The sequence below is a fragment of the Paramormyrops kingsleyae genome, chromosome 1 (genome assembly GCF_048594095.1).
Source record: "Paramormyrops kingsleyae isolate MSU_618 chromosome 1, PKINGS_0.4, whole genome shotgun sequence".
Taxonomy (NCBI): domain Eukaryota; kingdom Metazoa; phylum Chordata; class Actinopteri; order Osteoglossiformes; family Mormyridae; genus Paramormyrops; species Paramormyrops kingsleyae.
In genome coordinates, this window is record NC_132797.1 from 36,224,680 (window position 1) to 36,247,569 (window position 22,890).

The 22,890-nt window shown below is 44.6% G+C and overlaps 1 protein-coding gene across 2 annotated transcripts in view; it reads left to right on the forward strand.

Annotated features, from left to right (window-relative positions):
* Positions 1-22,890, forward strand: part of pikfyve (phosphoinositide kinase, FYVE finger containing) — a 34,607-nt gene that overhangs the window by 4,564 nt on the left and 7,153 nt on the right. The window contains exons 3-31 of one of the 2 annotated variants that reach the window (XM_072714979.1): positions 2,378-2,539; positions 3,297-3,406; positions 4,481-4,652; positions 4,975-5,182; positions 6,044-6,070; positions 6,275-6,364; positions 7,587-7,725; positions 7,959-8,116; positions 8,246-8,357; positions 8,507-8,654; positions 9,237-9,404; positions 9,975-10,034; positions 10,179-10,308; positions 11,208-11,388; positions 11,640-11,714; positions 12,692-12,799; positions 13,564-13,704; positions 13,894-14,020; positions 14,309-15,489; positions 15,635-15,735; positions 15,835-15,906; positions 16,207-16,378; positions 16,516-16,694; positions 20,582-20,695; positions 20,796-20,904; positions 21,309-21,463; positions 21,599-21,689; positions 21,881-21,941; positions 22,029-22,169. In XM_072714979.1, coding sequence (XP_072571080.1) covers positions 2,378-2,539; positions 3,297-3,406; positions 4,481-4,652; positions 4,975-5,182; positions 6,044-6,070; positions 6,275-6,364; positions 7,587-7,725; positions 7,959-8,116; positions 8,246-8,357; positions 8,507-8,654; positions 9,237-9,404; positions 9,975-10,034; positions 10,179-10,308; positions 11,208-11,388; positions 11,640-11,714; positions 12,692-12,799; positions 13,564-13,704; positions 13,894-14,020; positions 14,309-15,489; positions 15,635-15,735; positions 15,835-15,906; positions 16,207-16,378; positions 16,516-16,694; positions 20,582-20,695; positions 20,796-20,904; positions 21,309-21,463; positions 21,599-21,689; positions 21,881-21,941; positions 22,029-22,169 — 4,692 coding nt within the window. The remainder of the gene's footprint in view (positions 1-2,377; positions 2,540-3,296; positions 3,407-4,480; positions 4,653-4,974; positions 5,183-6,043; positions 6,071-6,274; positions 6,365-7,586; positions 7,726-7,958; positions 8,117-8,245; positions 8,358-8,506; positions 8,655-9,236; positions 9,405-9,974; positions 10,035-10,178; positions 10,309-11,207; positions 11,389-11,639; positions 11,715-12,691; positions 12,800-13,563; positions 13,705-13,893; positions 14,021-14,308; positions 15,490-15,634; positions 15,736-15,834; positions 15,907-16,206; positions 16,379-16,515; positions 16,695-20,581; positions 20,696-20,795; positions 20,905-21,308; positions 21,464-21,598; positions 21,690-21,880; positions 21,942-22,028; positions 22,170-22,890) is intronic. The other variant, XM_072714985.1, reaches the window with a different exon arrangement.

Here is a 22,890-nt window from a genome sequence, read left to right on the forward strand (position 1 = left end):
TATTTCAGCTTATCTACCCAATTAATATAATACTAATACACAAAGCACACATGCAAAAGCAATAAACGTAAAATAAATGACAATCCCACACTCCAAATCCAAGAGCAGACACAATCATTATCTGAAGTCTCGCTATAATTTCATTTTTTAGTTCTACAGTTACTCTCACTACTTTCCTCTTTGGTTTGCTGCTATGACAGCCAACTTTTTAGTGGCCATGATGACTGTATCACTAAATGTACTGTAGATAAAGCACAACAAATTCACACCGATCACAGCTTTCGCGATTCATAGGCATCAGCATCCCAGTAGGTCTGCTTGCCTTCACTTCAGCCCATCAGAGACGCGTCTGGATCCGTAGAAGTTTTAGCAGGTCTGTTTTGTTTTGTTATGCTCCGATTTTTCGTTCAAGTTGCGGTTAGATTTTCCTTGACCGGCCTGCATCTCGACCCATACAAGTTATAACAGGAAAGGTCGAGGTACAAGTCAAAAAAATCCAACAGACTCGATGTCCAAGTTGGTCGAATTAAGAGGCGTCCAAGTTCCAGGATTCTATGGAAATTTACTTATTGCTATTGTAAGTATTTGCACGTCAGTACTTCAGTACAATATTAGTAAACTGGAGAAAAATTGGCATTTTTTAGATTTTAGATTTTTACTATTTTCAATTAGGCCTGTGAGATATGACCAAAATCTCATATCCCGATAACAGATAATATACATCACGGCCTCACCTCGTATTTACGCATTTTTTCTGCAGATCAGCTGCGGTAGGAACTGGACAAAAATCTTCTACTAAAAAGGCGCGAGGTCACAAATAGACAGGAAGTGATACGAAAATAAGCAAATCTCTTTTCGTGTGTACAAATCTCTCTGTATTTTTGTGGATATGATTTTACATAACATAAATAAAAATACATATCTGTGAATTGTGATGAATTTGTGATTTTTTTTTCTTCTACAGATTAGCTGCGGTATACAGAGCCCATAATATATTTCTGGGTGTGAAAATATCTCGCTATAGTTTGCGTTCCCTCGCAGTGCTTTTCTGTTACTAATACTAACTGTACTGTGTCCGTTTAAAGTACAAAAGATGGAATTAACAGACTAATAAGTATAAACCTAAATGATATAACCATGTCCAGTTAATTGTTCTTTAAACATTAAACTATGGGGGGCATTGTAACTTTCTTATACAGTATGTGTTTTTAAACGTATTTATTAATAATTGCACTGTCCATTCACCGTCAGTGATTGTAAATAAGTAGGCTGGGCTTGGGACATTGGACGTGAAGTGCACACACAAACATTGAAATATGAATTAAAATTCGTAATATCTCTCAATGTTTGTGATATATTTGTGTTCATATGTGTGTGCTTGACGTTCAATAGCATCATAGTTTAATTCTTAAAGCACACTTTACAGGACATATCTGTATTATTTAGGGTTATCCATGCCCTCACGTGGCAGCAAATAGCAAGTGAGCAAGTGCACTATTGCGAATGAACACAAAAGTGTTTCAAAAATATTTTCCCACCCAGACCCCGCAAGGGGGTCTGTAGTGGTACAAACTGGACAAAAAATCCACAATTCAATAGGAGGGAAATCACAAACGTAACGCGATTCACAAAAAGACAGCATCTGATCCACAAATGGGCAAAACGCGCTTCACATGTACAAATCGTTGTTTTTGTGGATATGACTTTACACTACACAAACACAACAGAAACACAAAATACATATTTGTGGATAGTTAAATTATTGTGGATTATGGTACATATTTGTGGAATGTTTTCTGTGGCCTACAAATAATAAAGTCCAATAAAAACGTACATGCTAGTGCCACATGCCATGTGGTGGTTTCACCCAAATGAAGAGAAATGTTGCAGTAAACAGTGTATTTTGCGAAACCACAAAATAAACGTCAGAGCACATTATGAAATGATAGACGTTTCCATTTCGTCATTCAATATGTGTCGTCATATCGCACAGCCCTGTTTTCAATGAGTGAAATGGATAATTACATTTTGTAAACAACAGTGCAGTTATTTCTGTATGATTTTCAGGCAGTTTATGGATATGGCAATCAAGGGTTACTTTGTTAGTGTCTGTGCTCAGATTACTGTTGGGAAACTTCTGTGATTTATAGGACGGTGGCAGTGGCCCAATCATAACGCAGTCCTGTGACCAGATGAATGTGCCAGGAATGTTCACACAGTATCATGTGCTTCAGCTTCCTTCTTCATTTTACAAAATGATCATTTATTGTGTGGGTTCAGGTTTGCACTGTGCTCTTGAGTACTGGCTTGTACTTATGGAGTTTAGTGTTTTATCATGAATCACAGTAGTGCTGTGTTTGATTCGGTATGTGCTCAGATGAAGCACGGCCCCCGTCGGCGGCTGAAAAGATGGAGGTTGTCGTGCCATCCCCTAAAGGAGAGCGGAAGAACTGGCCCAGCCCTTCCCACTCCCTGCACGCTCCTGCCACGCACAGAAAGCCCCCCCCTGAGCTTCTCAGACGCACTTCCACAGCATCAGGTGCAGGTTTTGCCGTTCTGCCTCGATTAGCCATCCATACACCGGGACAGACACTTTTACCCACTGCTCACTAACCCCCCACCAAGCAGGACCCCCCCCCCACACCTTTCCCTTTGATTTAGTCATATCTTATGAACAGTGACCTGGCAGATCAGTAATTCTTATTCCTGATGTTTTCTCATTTCACATCAAGGGACCATGTTTGCTGAGATTCTCTTGCTGATGTATAGCTACTGCATTGCAGCACCTCTGGATCACTCCCTTTGCCTTAAGTTCTTTTATGTCTTTTTTAAGCTTTTTAACAGTAACGCAATGAAGATACACAGGAGTTTATATATATATATATATATATATATATATATATATATATATATACACACACACACACACACACACACACACACACACACACACACACACACTTCAGCGATGAAAGTCATTAAGTTAAATCTGAACTGTCTCTACTGAAATCTCTCAGTTATATACTATATATCCCTATTATTCAAATCACGGTCCTCAAGGTCTGAGCACTGCTGGTTTTCCAGCCTTCCTTTACCTGTGAGCCTGGCGTGAAGCCTCTGACCAATCAGAATCAGTAATTATTAAACTAACTACCTGGGAGAACTGAAAACAAGGCCTGGATTTGGAATCGAGGTCCAGATTTGAAGAACCCTGCTATATATCATAAAAAATATTGGCTCCAGCAACCTTGTGCCACTCCACTGGTTAATCTAGATGTTGTTTTTGTTTTACTTAGAGGGGCGAAGAAAATCGGAGGCCCCGCTGGGGAGTCACGACCCGCGAACTGCGGTTCAGCTCCGTACTGCCCTCAAGAGGCTGAAGGAAATAATGGAGGGCAAAAGCCAGGTGAGCCGCGTGCCGAAGATGAACATAAACCACATTGTTTCCCCCCAGGGATTTGCACTTCTTTATTAGCTGGTTTAAATTTAATCTTAATTTCCAAGTAATCTGGATGGGAAAAAAATCACTGTCTTGTGAACTGCTGAAATGTTACTGTATTAAGTTACAATATTATGGAGAATAGTATATATTATTATATATAATATTATATAGTCAGAATATATACTTGTATGTGTACTTTCCAATTTGCACCCGTAAAATGAAATTTGCTCGCACTGAACACAATTTTCATTCGCAAAATATTGAACAGAAATACGCGTCACGTGATCTGTAGTTTTATATGAAGATTTGTGAATGAACGTGAAAAACATTTTGCAAATACACGTCAATATTTTTTGTAAATGCGAAACCAAACATCTTAATAAAAATATTTTTTGCAAAGATAGAATGGTTTTCAAGTACAAAGCCAGTATTGCAAATCCATGTCCTCTTGCAAATACCAACCTGCGAGTGCAAATTCACACTTGCGCACATAAATAATTTTGGCACTAACTTGCCTAGCGCTTTGCAGATAAATATTTTGCTCCAATCAAATTAATTCATTTTCTAGCCAATCATAAAACCACTGGTGTCCTGCATAATACCATAACCGTACTACTAGATAATTACTGTATCATAAATTACTTGTTTTATGTGTTCATGTAACTTAGAACTTAGAATAAAATACAATATCCCTTGAACATTATTTAATCATTCATTACATTTAGCGCTATGGCCTCACACCTTTAGGTTTGTGGGGTTGGTTTGTCCCCCAGCTCTCTGTGTATTTCTGCTTTTCCTGTGTCTCTGGGTGTCTCCCACTGTCCAAAGACATGCAATTCAGTTGATTTGTTTCTCAAAGATGGTGCCCTGCAATGCCCTGGATAAATAGTCATTGACCGATTTTGTTTACATTCACTGATAGGGGAGAAGCACTGTAGCATTTATTTGAACCCATATATCCTTCATGCGTCTTTGTATAATTCTCCACACTTTGATTGGTTAAGACATAAGTCCCGCCCTGCCCCATGCTTGCTGCAGGACAGCGACCTAAAGCAGTACTGGATGCCGGACAGCCAGTGTAAGGAGTGCTACGACTGCAACGAGAAGTTCACCACCTTCCGACGGCGCCACCACTGCCGGCTGTGTGGCCAGATATTCTGTAGCCGCTGCTGCAATCAGGAAATTCCTGGCAAGTTCATGGGGTACACAGGTGAGTGGGGGGGGGGGGGGAACTCGCTGTCAAGCAGCTTCATGACGTGTCACCCTGCTGAAACGTGCGTGGTGACAGTCGCCTGTGAAGTCCAGGCTGCTGCTAGTTTTGGATCTTATGAGAGTCAGATTTCAGAAGCAGTTTCTTCAGAGTGTTTAGCTGTCTGCTGCAATATTTACCCATGAAGCGTCCATTAGGATGTGATTTCATTAATTTTTTTTGACCGGGACACTTTGGGGTTCTTTGTGTGGCATGTTGTAGTCTGGCTTCAGTGTGAAGCAGTTGACTCCCCCCCCCAAACCCATACCTCTGCCCTCTGCAGGAGACCTGCGGGCTTGCACCTACTGCCGCAAGATAGCGCTGAGCTACGCACACTCGGCCGACTCGGGCTCCATCGGTGAGGACCTGAGCGTGCTGTCGGACTCGCCCTGCTCTGTTTGCGTGCTGGAGCCCAGTGAGCCGCGTACGCCGCTGGGCGGCCGCAAATCCAGCCGTAACATCTTCCTGGAGGAGGACCTGGCCTGGCAGAGGTGACCACAGGAACACACCAGTCAACCTTCTGCCTATGTCCTGCCCTTTTCCCCCCTCATTGCTGCCTTTAATTAATCTTTTGCCCCCCCATCTCTCCCTGTCTATCTTTTTTTTTCGTGTTTTCCCTCTCTCATCTGATTGGCCCATGCCTCTGTACATAGTGTTCGAGCTCCTCCTCCCCCTCTCTGTCCAGTTCCTCTGTCTGGTACTTGGGGTGCCTCCTTGACAGTATTGAGTGAGTAACACTGTTGGCAACTTCCCAAGATGGATGTAGGTTTTGGCTTTTGACCTGATTGGCTTGCTGTGAGGCGTGTGTGATTGGGTCCCCTGGAAATCCTTCAGACCATCCTTATGCTCTGAATGTCCAATGCAGATTGTCAGGTCCACATTTTTAGTTCTGTGCCACAAGCTCATATTTACTGGCCACTATTACTATTGAAAATTTTTTGTTCACATTTTAAATTGTATACATCTTCAGAAGAGAATCTTTTATCATTTAAGGGAGGTCAATCAGAAAGGGTAATTAATTTGGTGAGGAGAAATGACACCCCCATTTCTTGCTCGAGATTAAGTAGGATGACCCTATGTTTGTTAAATTAATTAATGGTCAGCCTCAGAATACTGGTTACCAGTGAAAAGAGAGGAACTGTCAGGGCTTGTTGGGACAGCTCTCAGGTAGTGCATGCCTTGACTTCCTGGTTAAGAGAGATGGTGAACGCAGTCCTGTTTTTGATTGCTTACGGCCCGGCTTGTGTTGAAATCCTTTCTCCCAAACGTCACTTCCCTTGACAAATCACTTTGCCCAATATGTGCCCGTACGTATTTAAAAAGAGATTTCTTTTCTTTTTCCCTTCACATAGAAAAACTCCAATTGGGATAAGGAAGAAGTGAGTCATAGTGCTGTTTTTCTCAAGAGTATTGTGCACTAGCTCTGAGTGGATGCTTTCGAGTGGTCTGGTGGATTGGAATCTTTGCATGTGTGTGTTCTTACTGATACGGAGCCTTATTTTGATTGGACGCTGCGACGGAGATGAGAGTGGCTGCATATTCAAGTCATTGAATGATGTGTTCTGTGTTTTTCTTTGGGTCAGTCTCATCCACCAGGAGTCCCAGAACAGTGGCCTCAGCTCCAGGTTAGGGGCAGTGCAGGAGGATGTGAGCAAGTCCCCAGCCAGGAAAAGGTTTGTTTCCCTTTCTTTCTGCATCAGTGTTCATTTTGTCAGCATATTTTGATTAAGCTGTAGTCTGAGTCTTTTGAGGAAGATACTGTGCACTTTAGTTGTATTTGAGTCATCTGATTTATTTATTAATTTAGTTTGATGAAAATTATGGGATATTTAGTCAAAGTCTACAGTACACAGTCAATGAAACTAGCAGGTTTTGTCATAGTCTAATACATAATTTTTACATTTCTTTGAAAACTTCACCTAATTTTTAGTGTATATACACATACACACACACACACACATACACACACACACACACACACACACACACACACACACTGTCTTCTCTATCTCCTCCTGATTCCTGATGGCAGCATTTGTGAAGCTTTGAATATTTGCTCTTGAAAGACATAAAATTAATTTACAAAGCCTGCAAATGATTCATTGCACTAAATAAAAAATGGCTTTATATATATTTTATTTAATGATAAAGTTTAAGTAAAACCAAAATTTAGTCGCAAAAACCATATTTGCATGTAACACATCTCCATTCGTATTATAAGAAACAACACCAGTGCTCAGCAGTTTACAGTCCCCCATGGTAAAATTTGCTAGCAAAGACATAAAAAGTTTAAAGACAAACTTTAGAGACGGAACTGCATGGATTATGCACTTGAAGCCGGTTAGATCAGTATTATCCTATCATGTGCAACTACAATCAACCCTATAATTAAACATGCTACTTCTAATTGGCTCAGTTTTAAATTCACCCCTTCCTGACATTCCTGACTCATTTTCATTTGTTGCTCATTGTTTCAAGTGTCAATGCATTTCATCATAGTTTTTGGCATCATCAATTAATTTTTATTTTATTATCTTCTCGTTTTTGTCAGTGTAATATCTTCATTGAGTAATTTTCATCATGGTTTTCGTCAGCGAAATTAATACTGGTGTGCGTGTATGTGCTTGTCTGTGTTCAGTGCTGGGAAATGCGTATCACATTACTAATGCACCAGGACGTCCTTGGAACACCTGCAAATAGCGGCGGCATGTTTTAGTTTTGTTCACATCTCACCGCTTTACAAGGATTGTGGGCGGGGGGGGTGGGGATGTGGATTTGACAGGAGAACCGTATTCAAGCAGTAAGCCAATGAGATACGTTTCCCTTTTTGATAGTAAATAATACAAAATGGTGGAATAATTTGAACGGTGGAAACATCTTCTCCTATTTCAACAGGTCGGCCAGCATCACCAATCTTTCCCTGGACCGCTCGGGCTCCTCCATGGTGCCGTCCTACGACAGCTCCGTAAGCCCCCAGACGAGCCGGGCCATGCCCAAGCCTGACCACAGTGAGGAGGAGCGCAAGATACTGCTGGTACTCACAATCTCTGCTTTCTCTTCAGTTCCATACGATTGTCTTTGTCAGATCTTGTCAGGTTTTATGTGCTATTGATCCAGTTTACAGTGTGTATTCACTCATTTAAATTATTCATATTTCATTGGCTGTTATATCAGTGCATTCAAACTCCCCCTTTGTTAAAAATCTTACAATAAAGCTGCCTTTATATCAGCACTCCTCCATTGTTGTCTGTTATGCTATTTCATTAGGATTCTTCCCAGCTAAAAGACTTATGGAAGAAGATCTGTCACAGTAACACCGGCATGGAGTTCCAGGACCACCGCTATTGGCTGCGTACCTACCCCAATTGCATTGTGGGAAAGGAGCTGGTCAATTGGCTTCTGCGGAATGGCACAATCTCCACGAGGTACTTAAAGCTGAGGAGCCTGTGATGTTTATTGAAAGAGCTGACTTTGGACATTTGAGCGGCATACAAATGCCATTCCGCTTGCTGATTGGACTAAAACATCTTTATCGATTTTGTGTTCCATTACAGGGCTCAGGCTATAGCTATCGGACAGGCTCTGGTGGACGGTCGCTGGTTAGACTGCGTCACACATCATGATCAGCTTTTCCGGGATGAATATGCTCTCTATCGCCCTTTGCAGGTAGAGACTGGCACTCCCAAGCATATTTCTTGTGACCTGTAGCATTTATGCATAAATATGCCGTATATCCTGATATAGCTGATAATTCCTACTGCTTGATATGTGTATGATGATGGTGTTATTGTTGATCTTCCTGGTTTTGTCCGTAGAGCACTGACTTCTCGGAGACCCCGTCCCCAGACAGTGACAGTGTAAACTCCCTGGAGGGACACTCTGAGCCCTCGTGGTTCAAAGATATCAAGTTTGATGACAGTGACCCTGAGCAGCTGGCAGACGAGAGCGACTATATCATGCCCAGTGCGTACCCTTGGGCCTTTCTGTCTAATCAGGAGTATTTGGGCAATTTTAGCTCTTATTAGTGTGACAGCTGCCTTGCTATGAAATCTCCTGTATTGGCTCTGTTCTTTCCTTCAGTATTAATGCATGCCCTGCGTTTTGATTCAGTTTCTCTCTGTCTGCTCCGTTTGTCATGACACTGCATTTTTGTGTTTTGGTTCAGCGTCTCTGCCTGCTCCGTTTGTCGCAACACTGCATTTTTGTGTTTTGGTTCAGCGTCTCTGCCTGCTCCGTTTGTCGCGACACTGCATTTTTGTGTTTTGGTTCAGCGTCTCTGCCTGCTCCGTTTGTCGCGACACTGCATTTTTGTGTTTTGGTTCAGCGTCTCTGCCTGCTCCGTTTGTCGCGACACTGCATTTTTGTGTTTTGGTTCAGCGTCTCTGCCTGCTCCGTTTGTCGCGACACTGCATTTTTGTGTTTTGGTTCAGCGTCTCTGCCTGCTCCGTTTGTCGCGACACTGCATTTTTGTGTTTTGGTTCAGCGTCTCTGCCTGCTCCGTTTGTCGCGACACCACATTTTGATTCAGTGTCTCTCCTCATTTAGACTCTGCCAGCCCTAGTAAGAGGACGTCAGTCAGCAGCTTCCATTCTGCGGTGGACAGCGACTCTGCAGCCTCCATCAACCTAAATGTGGAGCAGGACAATGTCAACTTTCACATCAAAAAGCAATCCAAATACCCCCATGTGCCTCCACACCCCTCGGAGCAGAAAGGTCCTTCCTCCCCCTGCTCTCCTCTTTGTTTTTCTCATCCGTATCCTGATTGGCTGGCCCTGTGCTCCAAGCCGCTTTAACTGCAGCTCATTAACTGTTCAAAGTTCACAGTCTTATTTTGCTTGAGCTGATGATGCTAAAGTCTACCAGTGCTCTGCACTTGCATCACTTTCACATATTCTGAGAGAGCTGTGTAATTCATTTTGTGCAAAAACAATTGCAAACATTTTGAAATAGTGATGAATTTTGACCGATAACAGTTTTGTCTATTAACGTCAGTGCTGATAGTGATTACCTCCGAGCCACTTGCTGAGTTGGTAGGTAGGTGGGGGACATTCTTGTGAAACCTGCTGGGTTTGCTGGCAGAGGTTAGTGGAATGATGTTGCATCATTTCTTTATTCTGTAGAGAATGAAAGATCGATCTGCAGGCCAGATTTAATAATGACTTATAAACATGCTATGAGCTGGTACTTTCAGATCTCTTATAAGCAGTGAAGCAACGAAACCCTCCACTGCAGAAAATGACTGATCGTCCAGTGTAAAAATCTCCTTTATTTTTCTTTTAATAGCTGAGTTCTTGGTGTCAGAAGATGGACAACAATTTTCAATAAGTGATGCCTTCATCAAAGGTATGGGCTAACTAAATTCTAAAATTTCACTTGCCTTATCCAGATGTAACAGGCACCTGTTCAGTGATTCCCAGTTCTATAAATGTTAACTGAGTTTAATGTTTTAATTAGAAATGATTGTTAACGGTGAATTCTTTGGGCCAGAGTCGCTGTTTAACCGGCGTGTGGAGGAGAAGGCGAAGGAGATGCTTTTCACACCTCTGGGCTGGCACCACAGCTCCTTGGACCAGCTGAGGGAGGAGAATGGGGAGAAGAAGGCCATGGAGAGGCTGCTGTGAGTGTCACCCTCTGCATGGCCTTATGAGGACATTGATGGTACCAGCAGAGTTAGAGCAGTGCTTCCCAAGTCTGTACTTGGGGAGCTCCAGATAGTCTGGAAGGGAGCTGGGAGGTAGCAAAAATGTGAACGGTCTGGGAGGGAGCCAAAACATGGACTGTCTGGCAGGGAGCTGATAGGGAACAAAAATGTTGACTGTCTGGCAGGGAGCTGGGAGGGAGCAAAAATGTGAACGGTCTGGGAGGGTGCCAAAACATGGACTGTCTGGCAGGGAGCTGGGAGGTAGCAAAAATGTGAACGGTCTGGGAGGGTGCCAAAACATGGACTGTCTGGCAGGGAGCTGGGAGGTAGCAAAAATGTGAACGGTCTGGGAGGGTGCCAAAACATGGACTGTCTGGCAGGGAGCTGGGAGGTAGCAAAAATGTGAACGGTCTGGGAGGGTGCCAAAACATGGACTGTCTGGCAGGGAGCTGGGAGGTAGCAAAAATGTGAACGGTCTGGGAGGGAGCCAAAACATGGACTGTCTGGCAGGGAGCTGGGAGGTAGCAAAAATGTGAACGGTCTGGGAGGGAACCAAAACATGGACTGTCTGGCAGGGAGCTGGGAGGTAGCAAAAATGTGAATGGTCTGGGTGGGAACCAAAACATGGACTGTCTGGCAGGGAGCTGTTAGGGAACAAAAATGTTGACTGTCTGGGAGGGAGCAAAAATGTGGACTGTCTCGGGGTCCTTGAGGACCGGGTTTGGAAACAGATAATAATCCTACAAAAGAACTGATTATCCAGTTATTATAGTGCTTTTTTGGACAATTTCAGTAGAATATTACAAAAAAATAATTGAAGATTACAGAAGAGTAGTCAGGAACTCACCACCCCATTGGCCCGTCTGTCTGTACAGCTCGGCAAACCACAGCCACATGATGGCACTGTTGCAACAGCTGCTATACAGTGAGTCACTATCACTGTCCTGGCGTGATATCATCGTGCCAGTGGTGCGGCAGGTGGTTCAGACAGTGCGGCCGGATGTGCGCAGCAGTGACGACGACATGGACATACGGCAGTTTGTCCACATCAAGAAGGTCAGGGATGTGGCTGACTAATAACATGCTTCTGTTTCGGGTGCCATTCATCACAGTGTGTCTGTGGCCACTTTGACAAAAGTCTGCTGATGTGCTCTCTCCATTTGGACATCCTTCTTTATATGCTGTATTCTAATACAACATATACCAGTAAAACTATAAAAATGATGATCAAGTTTGTGCATATTGGAGCATTTTTAGTACCTTATTCAAAAACATCCACTGATGTCTTATTATTTTGGATCCTCCAGATTTCAGGAGGAAAGAAGTTTGACTCATCTGTTGTAAATGGATTTGTTTGCACCAAGAACATTGCCCATAAAAAGGTAAGGTATGAAAATCGATATAGACTGAACTGAATGTGAAATATACATGTTTAACTAATATATTGTTGCTGTCCAATGAAAATCATGTATCTCCAAAAATCCAGTATTTCAGAATCATGAAAAAACATTTGGATATAATAAGCTTAGTCTTATGATCTAGATATCAGTCGTTAGAATTAGCAATATAACGTAATATGTACAAACAACCACCATCCTGAATGCAAATGTTAACGAGTACAAACAAACTCTGTTTTCAAACGAGAAGCTTAGGGTGTGGCTGTTACTTTACCTTGACAGCAGCATCTTACTCAAACTGCAGTGCAAACTTTCTTCTGGTTTCCAGTGACAGCAATCAGATGAGGTAAACTGTGTGATGCTAGGGCTGCAAAATGAATCATTTTAAAATAAAGATTAACTTTATTGATGAAGGGGCGGTATCTGGTGCATACAACAGTAAGAACATAGAGCAGACAAATGCATTTCTTGCACTTGGAAACGAGTTGTTTGTTAAAAGCCAGGAATGTTCTCTTTCTGTTCTGCATAGTTTATTTGGCAGTTCCATTTCAGTAACGATCGTATTGTTAGTGGTGCATCCCTATGGAGAATATGAACAGTACCAAATCTAAAAGCAGGGCAGAATCACGCGCAGTAATCAAATAGCTGTCAGTAGTCTGGCGAATGTGGCTGAATGAGGGGCATGGCAGTGGAGAGTGATTGGATCCATATTATTATTATTAACATAAAGAGAGACATTTATTGCACAAGAATAATGAGAGAAAATTGTAATCTTGTTTTAGCGTGGAAGAAAACAAACAATGTGTATTTTACTCAGAATCCTCCAGCCCTAGTTGACGCTTTTCCAAACAAAGGGTGGCAGATACATGGTATTGATGGATTCATCAGACAGCAACAACATACAGTATGTGATGTCGCAGTAGTGTGGATTTAATGTTTCTTGGTATGATTCTTGTCTTCAGATGAATGCCTATATCAAGAATCCCAAGATTTTGCTGCTGAAATGCTCCATTGAGTACCTGTACAGAGAGGAAACTAAGTTCACATGCATTGACCCAATTGTGCTGCAGGTAGGGGCCTGATTATCTCAGTTTTGTTCTCAAAATGTCAGCGTTTACAGGCTTGTTGTTACAACAAAGCTGCTGCCAGGGCCAGGCGTGCAGCAGACTAGCAGCGGCCAGGCGTGCAGCAGACTAGCAGTGTGCACAGTGACAGTTCCTCACCTGAAAAGGGAGCTATTCAGTTTGTCATAGGTGCCGGTGTTCTGACGAGTTGAGCTACCGTTGTAGCTACCGGGTGAGGGTTAGGGCTATGGATTAGGGTTAGGTTTTAGGGGGTTTGGGTTTTAGGGGGTTTTGGGGGGTGAGGGTGAGGGCTATGGATTAGGGTTAGGTTTTAGGGGGTTTGGGTTTTAGGGGGTTTTGGGGGGTGAGGGTTAGGGTTAGCACTTCGGATTAGCACTTCGGTAGCCTAACTCGACAAAGTAGCTCAACTCGACAGAACACCGGGTCTCCAGAGTTTTTTGCCAGACTGCCGTTTGTGTCTAAAAATGATGTTAATTCTGGTTTCCCACGCCTTGTTTTAGAATGTTTGGGAGAAAATTGTTTGTTTAACTTTAAAATTTATGATAGTGGATATATTTCAAAACGAATGCAGACGCAGAAATTTTGGCTTTTTGTATTTTTGACAGAGTCAGTCTTTGTCTTACTAATCCAAGTCCTGGACCATTATCTTGTGTATTCTAAGAGTTCACATATAGGACACTATCTGTTTACTGTTACACACCATTCATTGGGAGTTCTGGGTCCCACTGACGGTCTTGACTATCTGTCAGGAAAGAGAGTTCTTGAAGAATTATGTGCAGCGAATTGCTGACATGCGGCCCAGCCTGGTTCTGGTGGAGAAGACTGTCTCTCGCATCGCCCAGGACATGTTGTTGGAACACGGTATCACCTTGGTCATCAATGTGAAGCCTGTGAGTGTCACCCCCTTAACAATGGTGCTGTATTACAGCGTTGAGGAGCTTCCCGTCGAGCCTCGTCCCACTGCTTTTAATTCAGTCCCTGGCTCCCTCTGCTGTAGCCGTCAGCATTTCACAGCTAACCATCTGGTGTCAGCCTGACTAATTCTGACACATCCGCTGCATTATATCTGGTGTTTACAGCAAGTCCTAGACAAGGTGAGTCGTGTGACGCAAGGGGACCTGGTGATGTCTATGGACCAGCTGCTGACCAAGCCCCGCCTGGGAACCTGCCACAAGTTCTACCTACACGCATTCCAGCTAGCCAACAGTGAGTGTACTGTCTGCTTGCCCAGTGTGTGGTCCCACTCCTATTTTAGCGATCATCTGGCTGCCATATGCACTTTCTAGCTGTTGATGAAATAAGGTTTTAATTTAAATCTGTAAATTCATTAGGCTCATTATGAAAGCTTTTTTGTCCTATTTGAAAAATATAATACTGATAATATAGCACACTTCCCATATAGTGCTAGATAATAGTATTTATGATGCTACAATGCTAATCTGTTCACGTTGATTACCCCTCTACGTCTACCATTGTACCACCACCTACCCACAGACGAGACCAAGACCCTGATGTTCTTCGAGGGCTGTCCCCAACATCTCGGCTGCACCGTCAAGCTGCGGGGGGCCTCGCTGTATGAGCTGGCACGCGTGAAGGAGATCATCATGCTTATGATCTATGTAGCCTACCACTCGCAGCTGGAGATCTCTTTCCTTATGGATGAGTTCGCCATGCCGCCCAGCCTGGCCAAGAGCACTTCCTTCCCTTGCCTTCTGGAGAGCACAGAGGGTGAGGAAAAGGAGGGAGAGGATGGGGACGAGGGGGCCACCTCTGATCAGAGCGACCCCTTTCCAGGAGTTGATGCCAGGCTGGGGCTGCAGGAACAGAGCCTTCCCCTTGAGAAGCCACCAAAACTCTCTGAGTCCTCACTAAGAGATGGGGAGAGTCCCAAAGGCGCCAAAAATGACTCCACTGAGTCCTTCCCCGGTGCTGAGACTGGAAATCCGGATTTGGTGCCCTCTACGCCGATTTCTTGCCTGCCCGTGCAGCCCCCTCCAGTAGCCCCGCCCTTCCTAATATCTGACCTGGAGGCAGGTCGAGAGGAAGGCAAGGGGGCTCTTCTCCGCGGGGACTCGCGGGAAAGCTCAGGGTCTGAGACGCCACCACCCCAGCTTTTCCGGGACCCCCTGCAGGATGACACCGGCACGTTCATCACGGAGCACGTGGCCTCGTCTGATGACCGCCTCAAGTCCTTCTCAGTGGCCTTTAAGCAGGAGCTGAAGGACATCATCCTCTGCATCTCGCCCTTCATCTCCTTCAAGGAGCCCTTCCTGCTTACGCCGGCTGGCTTGCGCTGCCCGAGTCGGGACTACTTCCCTGAGCAGGTCTACCTCTCCCCTCTGCTCAACAAGGACTTCAAAGAGCTGGATGGGCGGCGCAAGAGACAGCTGCTCAAGGAGTCTGTGCCCCCGGTGGCCGTTAATGGCGGTGCACCTCCTGCCCGCTCCATCCAGGTGCTGCCCTCTCACCAGCTCACTAGCATGCGTATTGCTGAGCAGCTGAACAGCAGCCAGGACCTGGCCAAGATGCTGGCCGACTTTCGCGCCAAGGGGGGACGCATCCGGCAAAAGGATGTGGACCCCTTCATGCCGACCCGGGAGGCCCAACCGAAAGGCCCCACCAAGGGCGACAGCGAGGAGGATCGTGGGCAGAGTGACATGGTTTGGGCTAGTAAGGTAAGAATGAACCACTTGCCGGAGAAGGCCGTGTGTCAGGCATCCATGTATAGTACACACCGGTGTAGGCTGTCAGCGGCTCTGGCCCTTGTTCACTCATTGAGCGCCCTTGTGATTGTTTGATTCTGACCTTCTTGTGTTGTAGATGGACTGTCTGAATCCTGCCAATCACCAGCGGCTGTGTGTGCTCTTCAGCAGCTCATCCGCCCAATCTGCAAATGCCCCGAACCCCTGCGTGAGCCCCTGGTAAGACCCTGCCGTTCTCACAGGCCTGCTGTGCAAGGAAGTGCTTTAAATATGTCAAAGAAATTCATCAAAAAGGATTTAAAAAAAATTTCACAACAGGATTGTGACAATGGAGTTCTATGGGAAGAACGACTTGACCCTTGGAATATTTTTAGAGCGATACTGTTTCAGGTGAGTCAAACTCTCAGTACTTCTGTTACTTTCCAACATGGGCTGGGTCTTCTGCAGAAGATATTTAATCTTTTTATCTTGTGTTTTCTGTGGTTCTGTGTATACCTTTTAGTCTGTCGTTTCTGTAGAAAACATCACCATACCCGTGTTTTGTCATTTCTGTCTAGTAGTGACATGAGCCGATTTGCGCAATTTGTTCATCACCTAAGAAAATTTTGCAACCAGGGCCTAGGAAAATGATGATGATGATGATGATGATGATGAAGATCATAGTAGTAATGAGCTGCCCCACCTTCTCAGGCCTTCATATCAGTGTCCTAGCATGTTCTGCGAGACTCCCATGGTGCACCACATTCGACGCTTCGTGCACGGAAATGGCTGCGTGCAGATTGTCTTAAAGGAGCTGGACTCGCCAGTGCCTGGCTACCAACATACCATCCTCAACTACTCCTGGTGCCGCATCTGCAAGCAGGTAAGAGGGAGGCCCCCCCGCCCGGGCTTGGCGTGTTCTGCTGTAGGGCAGCATTCTCGGTGTGTGTTGCTTGATAAGGGTTTGTGTTCTCAGCCTGTAGATGCTATATGCTTTGCTTGACCCTTCACTGATACTAGGTGACTCCAGTGGTCCCCTTGTCCAACGACTCCTGGTCCATGTCCTTTGCCAAGTACCTGGAGCTACGATTCTACGGGCACCAGTACACTCGCCGCGCCAATGCTGAGCCGTGTGGTCACTCCATTCACAAGGACTACCACCAGTACTTCTCCTACAACCAGATGGTGGCCTCCTTCAGGTGAGAGATGTTTGTGTAGCGCACACACACACACACACACACACACTAGGGGTGGCACGGTTCACAAAACCCACGGTTCGGTTTGTATCACGGTTTTAGGGTCACGGTTTTCGGTTGTGTACGGTTCTTGTTATTTTTTCTTTTAATCTTTAACACTCCAGAAATGTACTTCAGCATATGATATATAGCTTAATTATCCACAATTTAGGATACAGTATTAAAAAAGTTATATCATGTAATCATGCATAAACTGAATTTGACTTGACTTAAAGCACATTATTAAAATTATTAAACATTATTAATCCCAGAACAGTAATAAAATAAAAGTCTTGCCTTAACATAAATGCTAAAAGAATAGATCGCTTTAATCGCTATTACAGTTGGGTATGGGCACGCGGTCTTATTTAGAAAACATACAAAAAGAGACGCATATAATGTTTAATCATTCGTTTTGTATTTGTCCGGTCCACGGGGTTAATTTAATTGGGGATCGTTAAAATGATAGATCACCTATCTTGATTAAGCCTGATTCGTTTCGTTAACGTGAAAAAAATTGGTATTAATTATATTGAATGTTCTTGAGTAATCGATAAAATCAGTTTCTGTGTATGTACAAGACATCAATCTGTAATAGTGCAAAATATGTCTAGTTGATATGTCTAGTATGATCATCTGGCAATAGCCTGTAGGTCTGTGTGGTCAGACACTGTGCAATAAACAGAATTTTTAGGAACATGGCAAATGTTCACATTGCAGCATGGAAGCAGGCTCACTGTTACAACGCTGACCGGGGAAGCAGAGGCGAGGAGACCTAGGATCGGGGGAATGCGGGGTTTAATGAGCAAAAGGAACACAGACGAGCAGTAAAGCAGAATTACAATATAATGACCGGACTGGAGAAAGAAACGGAAACGCGGACTAAATACAAAGGAGTAATGACAAATTTGACAACAATCAGGAACAGCTGGTAAACACTGGGAATCCACACAGGGTTAACGAGGGGGCGTGGCACACGGAAAGAGCGGACGATCGAGGCATGACACTCACTGGAGTGCTTTGTCACAGATAACTTAATTTTCTTTAACAAAGTGCCTAACCGCACATTAAATAAAGTCACACAACAAAGGCGCACAACAGTGTTCAGATGTTGTGCTATCTGTTGGCTGAAATTTAAACGTTTTCTTCAGAGACAGGGTGGTAACGCCGAAAACACGAGCTAAACGCAGCAAACGAAAGGCTACCGGAAATTACTTAGCTGGCTGAACTTTTACCGGAACTACGTCACACCGCTCTGTGCATATAGCCTATTCTTTCGCGCGAAAGGGAAACACACTGACGTCACATACGGGGCACGAGGCTACATTGCGCATGTCATGAACCGTCGAACCGTGCGACGCATGCATGCTCCGAACCGAGACAAGCGAACCGAACGGTTCGGTTTTTTTTCATGAACCGTGCCATCCCTAGTACACACACACACACACACCACTTTTTTATTTGGTGAAAACTTTAAATTGAATCTGTTTTGCCCATGTGTTTCTTTTCCAAACATTATTTTGTATAATTGTATTGATTTAGGGCTACGTGCCAGTAGTCTTCCTCGGTGCCTTCACCACGCCGCTCGACCCCCATCTCCTCCTGTCTCTGTCCCTGTTTGTCTGCCTCTTCTCTGTATACAAAGTGCATTCAATGTGGAAATGCATTAGTTCATGTCTAGCTACCACACATGGAAATACATTCACACTGATTCAGATAGGTTGCCTATTTAATATTATGTCTAATAACCAGCTAACTTTATTGTGAATAACATAAATCTGCAGGCTACAGTACTCTATGATAAGTAATGTTAGCTTCTTAACTGAAAAATAAGTCATGCTGTCTGTCTGTAAAACAGCATATGCCTTTATCTATATGCAAAATATTCAATGTCTATGCATATCCAAAATATCACGTTAGCATGCAAGTGCAGCTGTGTAAATGCAGGCAGTGGAAGCACGACTGCAGCAGCGCAGGGTCCTGCTATGGCTTGTTCTGCTTCCAGATTCTCACCGACTCGAGATTCTGTTTCAGGCAGACATCTCTGGAAACTGCCCACATTTTCTTGTAGAGCATTAATGGAAACTTGCAATGGACCAATAATAATAAAAAATATATTGGGTTTTCAGAGTAACCATCATTTATAAAATAATTGCATTTGTGAATTATATTAAATCTACAAAAGACAACATATCAAACAGAAAACATGGTAACACTTTACTTGACGGGGCATAAATACTTAGTAATAACTCAGTTATTACTGAAGTACAAATCATGAGCAAATATATTAACTGCTTGGAATCATGATTCATTAATGATGAACAAATATTAGTATTTAACTTGTCATTCATGACTTGTTCCTTCAGTAGTTCACAAAAGTTTACAGAATTAGATATAGTAATATATGGTACTTGCTTGAGTTAAAACATGCATCACGATTTATTAATGATGAATTACTATGATATTATAAATTATACTACTATATTATTTGTATCCCGTCAAGTAAAGTGTTACTAAAAACATAAAATACACACCAACATTTACACAATTACAGATTGATTCTTGAATAATAGTTGAAACAACTTCTCTAATGCTGATGCGTTGTTTGATTAATTCAGACACAAGTTGGTTCGTGGAGATGCTTTCTGTGTTTTCAGCCGTCATGATGGCGATTTTAGCAGCTATGCCTGACTGTTGGCTTTCGGTGATCCATGCAGCCGCCATGATGGCGATTTTAGCAGCTATGCCTGACTGTTGGCTTGCGGTGATCCATGCAGCCGCCATGATGGCGATTTTAGCAGCTATGCCTGACTGTTGGCTTTCGGTGAACCATGCAGCCGTCATGATGGCGATTTTAGCAGCTATGCCTAGCTGTTGGCTTGCGCTGATCCATGCAGCAGTCATGATGGCGATTTTAGCAGCTATGCCTGTCTGTTGGCTTGCGGTGATCCATGCAGCCGTCATGGTGGCGATTTTAGCAGCTTTGCCTGGCTGTTGGCTTGCGGTGATCCATGCAGCCGCCATGATGCAGAGTTTAGCAGCTATGCTAGTGGTGGATCTTGTTTCTGGTGCTGTATGAACCTGTTTTTGCTTTAAATTGTTCTTTTATCAGCTTAATTTGTTCTAAGTTGGTATAGTTATGTGTAGGTGAATAAAGTGCGTTGCTTGAAAAGTTGGTGCGGAGCCTTTCTTTCCCACACCTTACTCCTTCATAGCTCCTTTCTCCGTAGTACTAATTAAAATACAGTGGTACCTCAGAACTCAAACTTAATCCCTTCAGAACTCGGGCTCGAATCCTAAAAAGTTCTAATCAAAATTTCCCTATAAGAAATAATGGAAAACCAATTAATTGGTTCCCGGCCCCAGAAAATTACACTCCAGTTTCCCCCCACAGTCCAAAGACATGCTGAGGCTAATTGGCGTTGCTAAATTGCCCATAGGTGTGCATGTGTGAGTGAATGGTGTGTGAGTGTGCCCTGCGGTGGGCTGGCCCCCCATCCAGGGTTGTTCCCTGCCTCGTGCCCGTTGCTTCCGGGATAGGCTCCGGACCCCCCGCGACCCAGTAGAATAAGCGGGTTGGACAATGGATGGATGGATGGATGCTATCACAGCGAATGCGAGGCTGAGACTGAAGCGTTACCCTGTTTGTTGAGACGTTCCGCGTGACTCATTTCCCCGCGCATACAAGTTATATTTCAGTGTTCACGGTTCGACTTCTTGGACTCAGATCGAGTTCTAGGTCATTCTTTTTCGAACTGGTTGGTTCGACTTTTAAGAAATTCGAGTTCTAATGAGTTTGAGAACTGAGGTACCACTGTATGTCTGTTTATATCCAACCTTCTGTCTCGTAGCTACACCCCAGTGCGGCTCCTTGAGATCTGTCTCCCTCCACCGAAGATCTTCATTAAGAACCAGGGACCATCCAAAGCCACCCTTCTGCAGGACCTGAAGGACTTCTCCCAGAAGTATGAGTCCTGTCCCACCGTGGGGTTCCCTCACTCACTTTGCATGACACTGCATCTCGCCCCTTGGGGGACCCTGACCTGCAGCACTCTCACCTTGCAGGATGACTCAGGTATACCTGGCCATCGACGATCGCCTCACGTCCTTGAAAACGGATACCTTCAGCAAGACGCGTGAGGAGAAAATGGAGGACCTCTTTGCTCAAAAAGACGTGAGTGTTATAGAGTCATGTTCTCTGTGGATTAGCGCAAAATATTTTATTTACTTTATATTGCCTCAAAAAACTGGGTGGGTCACATTTCTTCATCTAATCCAGGGATATTCAAATCACGGTCCTCAAGGTCCGAGCACTACAGGTTTTCCAGCCTTTCTTTACCTGTGAGCCAGGTGTGAAGCCTTTGACCAATCAGAATCAGTAATTATTAAACTAACTACCTGGGAGAACTGAAAACAAGGCCTGGATTTGGAATCGAAGTCCAGATTTGAAGAGCTCTGATCTAATCAGTGCAAATTACTAGAAGTGTATTGGAACTGTCAGTTTTCAGTTAGTATTACCTTGTTTCTCCTCATCCATCGTCTTCACTGGTCATATGACCTGGTATTCTGCCTCTGCAGATGGAGGAAGCAGAGCTGCGCAGCTGGATTGAGAAGCTGCAGGCACGTCTGCTGTCATGCACCCTGGACTCTGCCCAGCAGCTGCAGGCCGTGCTGGAGTCTGTGGTGGTTAAGAAGCAGGGCCTGTGCGAGAGCCTGCAGTCCTGGAACACGCGGTGAGGCCGTAAGCCGCGGCTGCTGCAGAGCGGTGCGCCGCAGCGCTATCCGGCCTGTAGGGGGCGCCGGCCCGATCACTTATACTGACTCTTATGATGTAATTATGACTGGTACGCTATGATACTTTGCTTCAGGCTGCAGGACCTGTTCCAGCAGGAAAAGGGCAGGAAGCGTCTGTCCGTCCCACCAAGCCCAGGCCGACACAGGCAAACAGATGACAGCAAGGTCAGTCGCTGTGCTTTGGCCAGTAGAAAATGGCCAGCAGTGTTTTATATTTAGCTGGCTAATACATTTTACCTGGCCTTTCCTGTGTGCACAGTGGCTGTAATGTGAGGTAAAGCCCCTGAAATCAGATTAGACAAATGGCTGTCTGCCAGTAGCTGTGAGTGAGACCTGTGTCTGGTTTGTACTGGCAGACCAGCGCTCTGGAATCTTCCCCCCGCAACCCCTCCCCCGTGGTGCAGAATGGAGACAAAGGTGAGGAGGCTCAGAGGATGAAAGCCTGATCTGTGCGTCCTTTTCAGTGGTGATGCTAATGCTAACTGTCCCCATGTTGGCTGGCAGAGGACCGTCACCTGAGCACCCTGCCCTCGGGTTCTGGGTCATCTTCACTGCTGCAGCTGCCGTCCCCAGGAGAAATGGGTTCTGAGCTGCTCTCCTCCGGACCCTCCTTCCCTGAGCAGGACTCAGTCAGCATCCCAGAGGGTTTGTGCTCTCGACTGACACATACATACTGTATATACACACTGAGCAGGATCCAGTTGGCATCCTGGAGGGTGTGTGCTCTCGACAGACACATACATACTGTATATACACACTGAGCGGGATCCAGTCAGCATCCAGGAGGGTGTGTGCTCTCGACAGACACATACATACTGTATATGCACACTGAGCAGGATCCAGTTGGCATCCTGGAGGGTGTTTGCTCTCGACAGACACATACATACTGTATATACACACTGAGCAGGACCCAATCAGCATCCAGGAGGGTGTGTGCTCTCGACAGACACATACATACTGTATAAACACAATGAGCGGGACTCATTCAGCATCCAGGAGGGTGTGTGCTCTCGACAGACACATACATACTGTATATACACACTGAGCAGGATCCAGTTGGCATCCTGGAGGGTGTGTGCTCTCGGCAGACACATACAATCTGTATGTACACACTGAGCAGGACCCAATCAGCATCCTGGAGGGTATGTGCTCTCGACTGGCACATACATACTGTATATACACACTGAGCAGGATCCAGTCAGCATCCTGGAGGGTATGTGCTCTCGACTGACACATACATACTGTATATACACACTGAGCAGGATCCAGTTGGCATCCTGGAGGGTGTGTGCTCTCGACAGACACATACATACTGTATATACACACTGAGCAGGACCCAATCAGCATCCAGGAGGGTGTGTGCTCT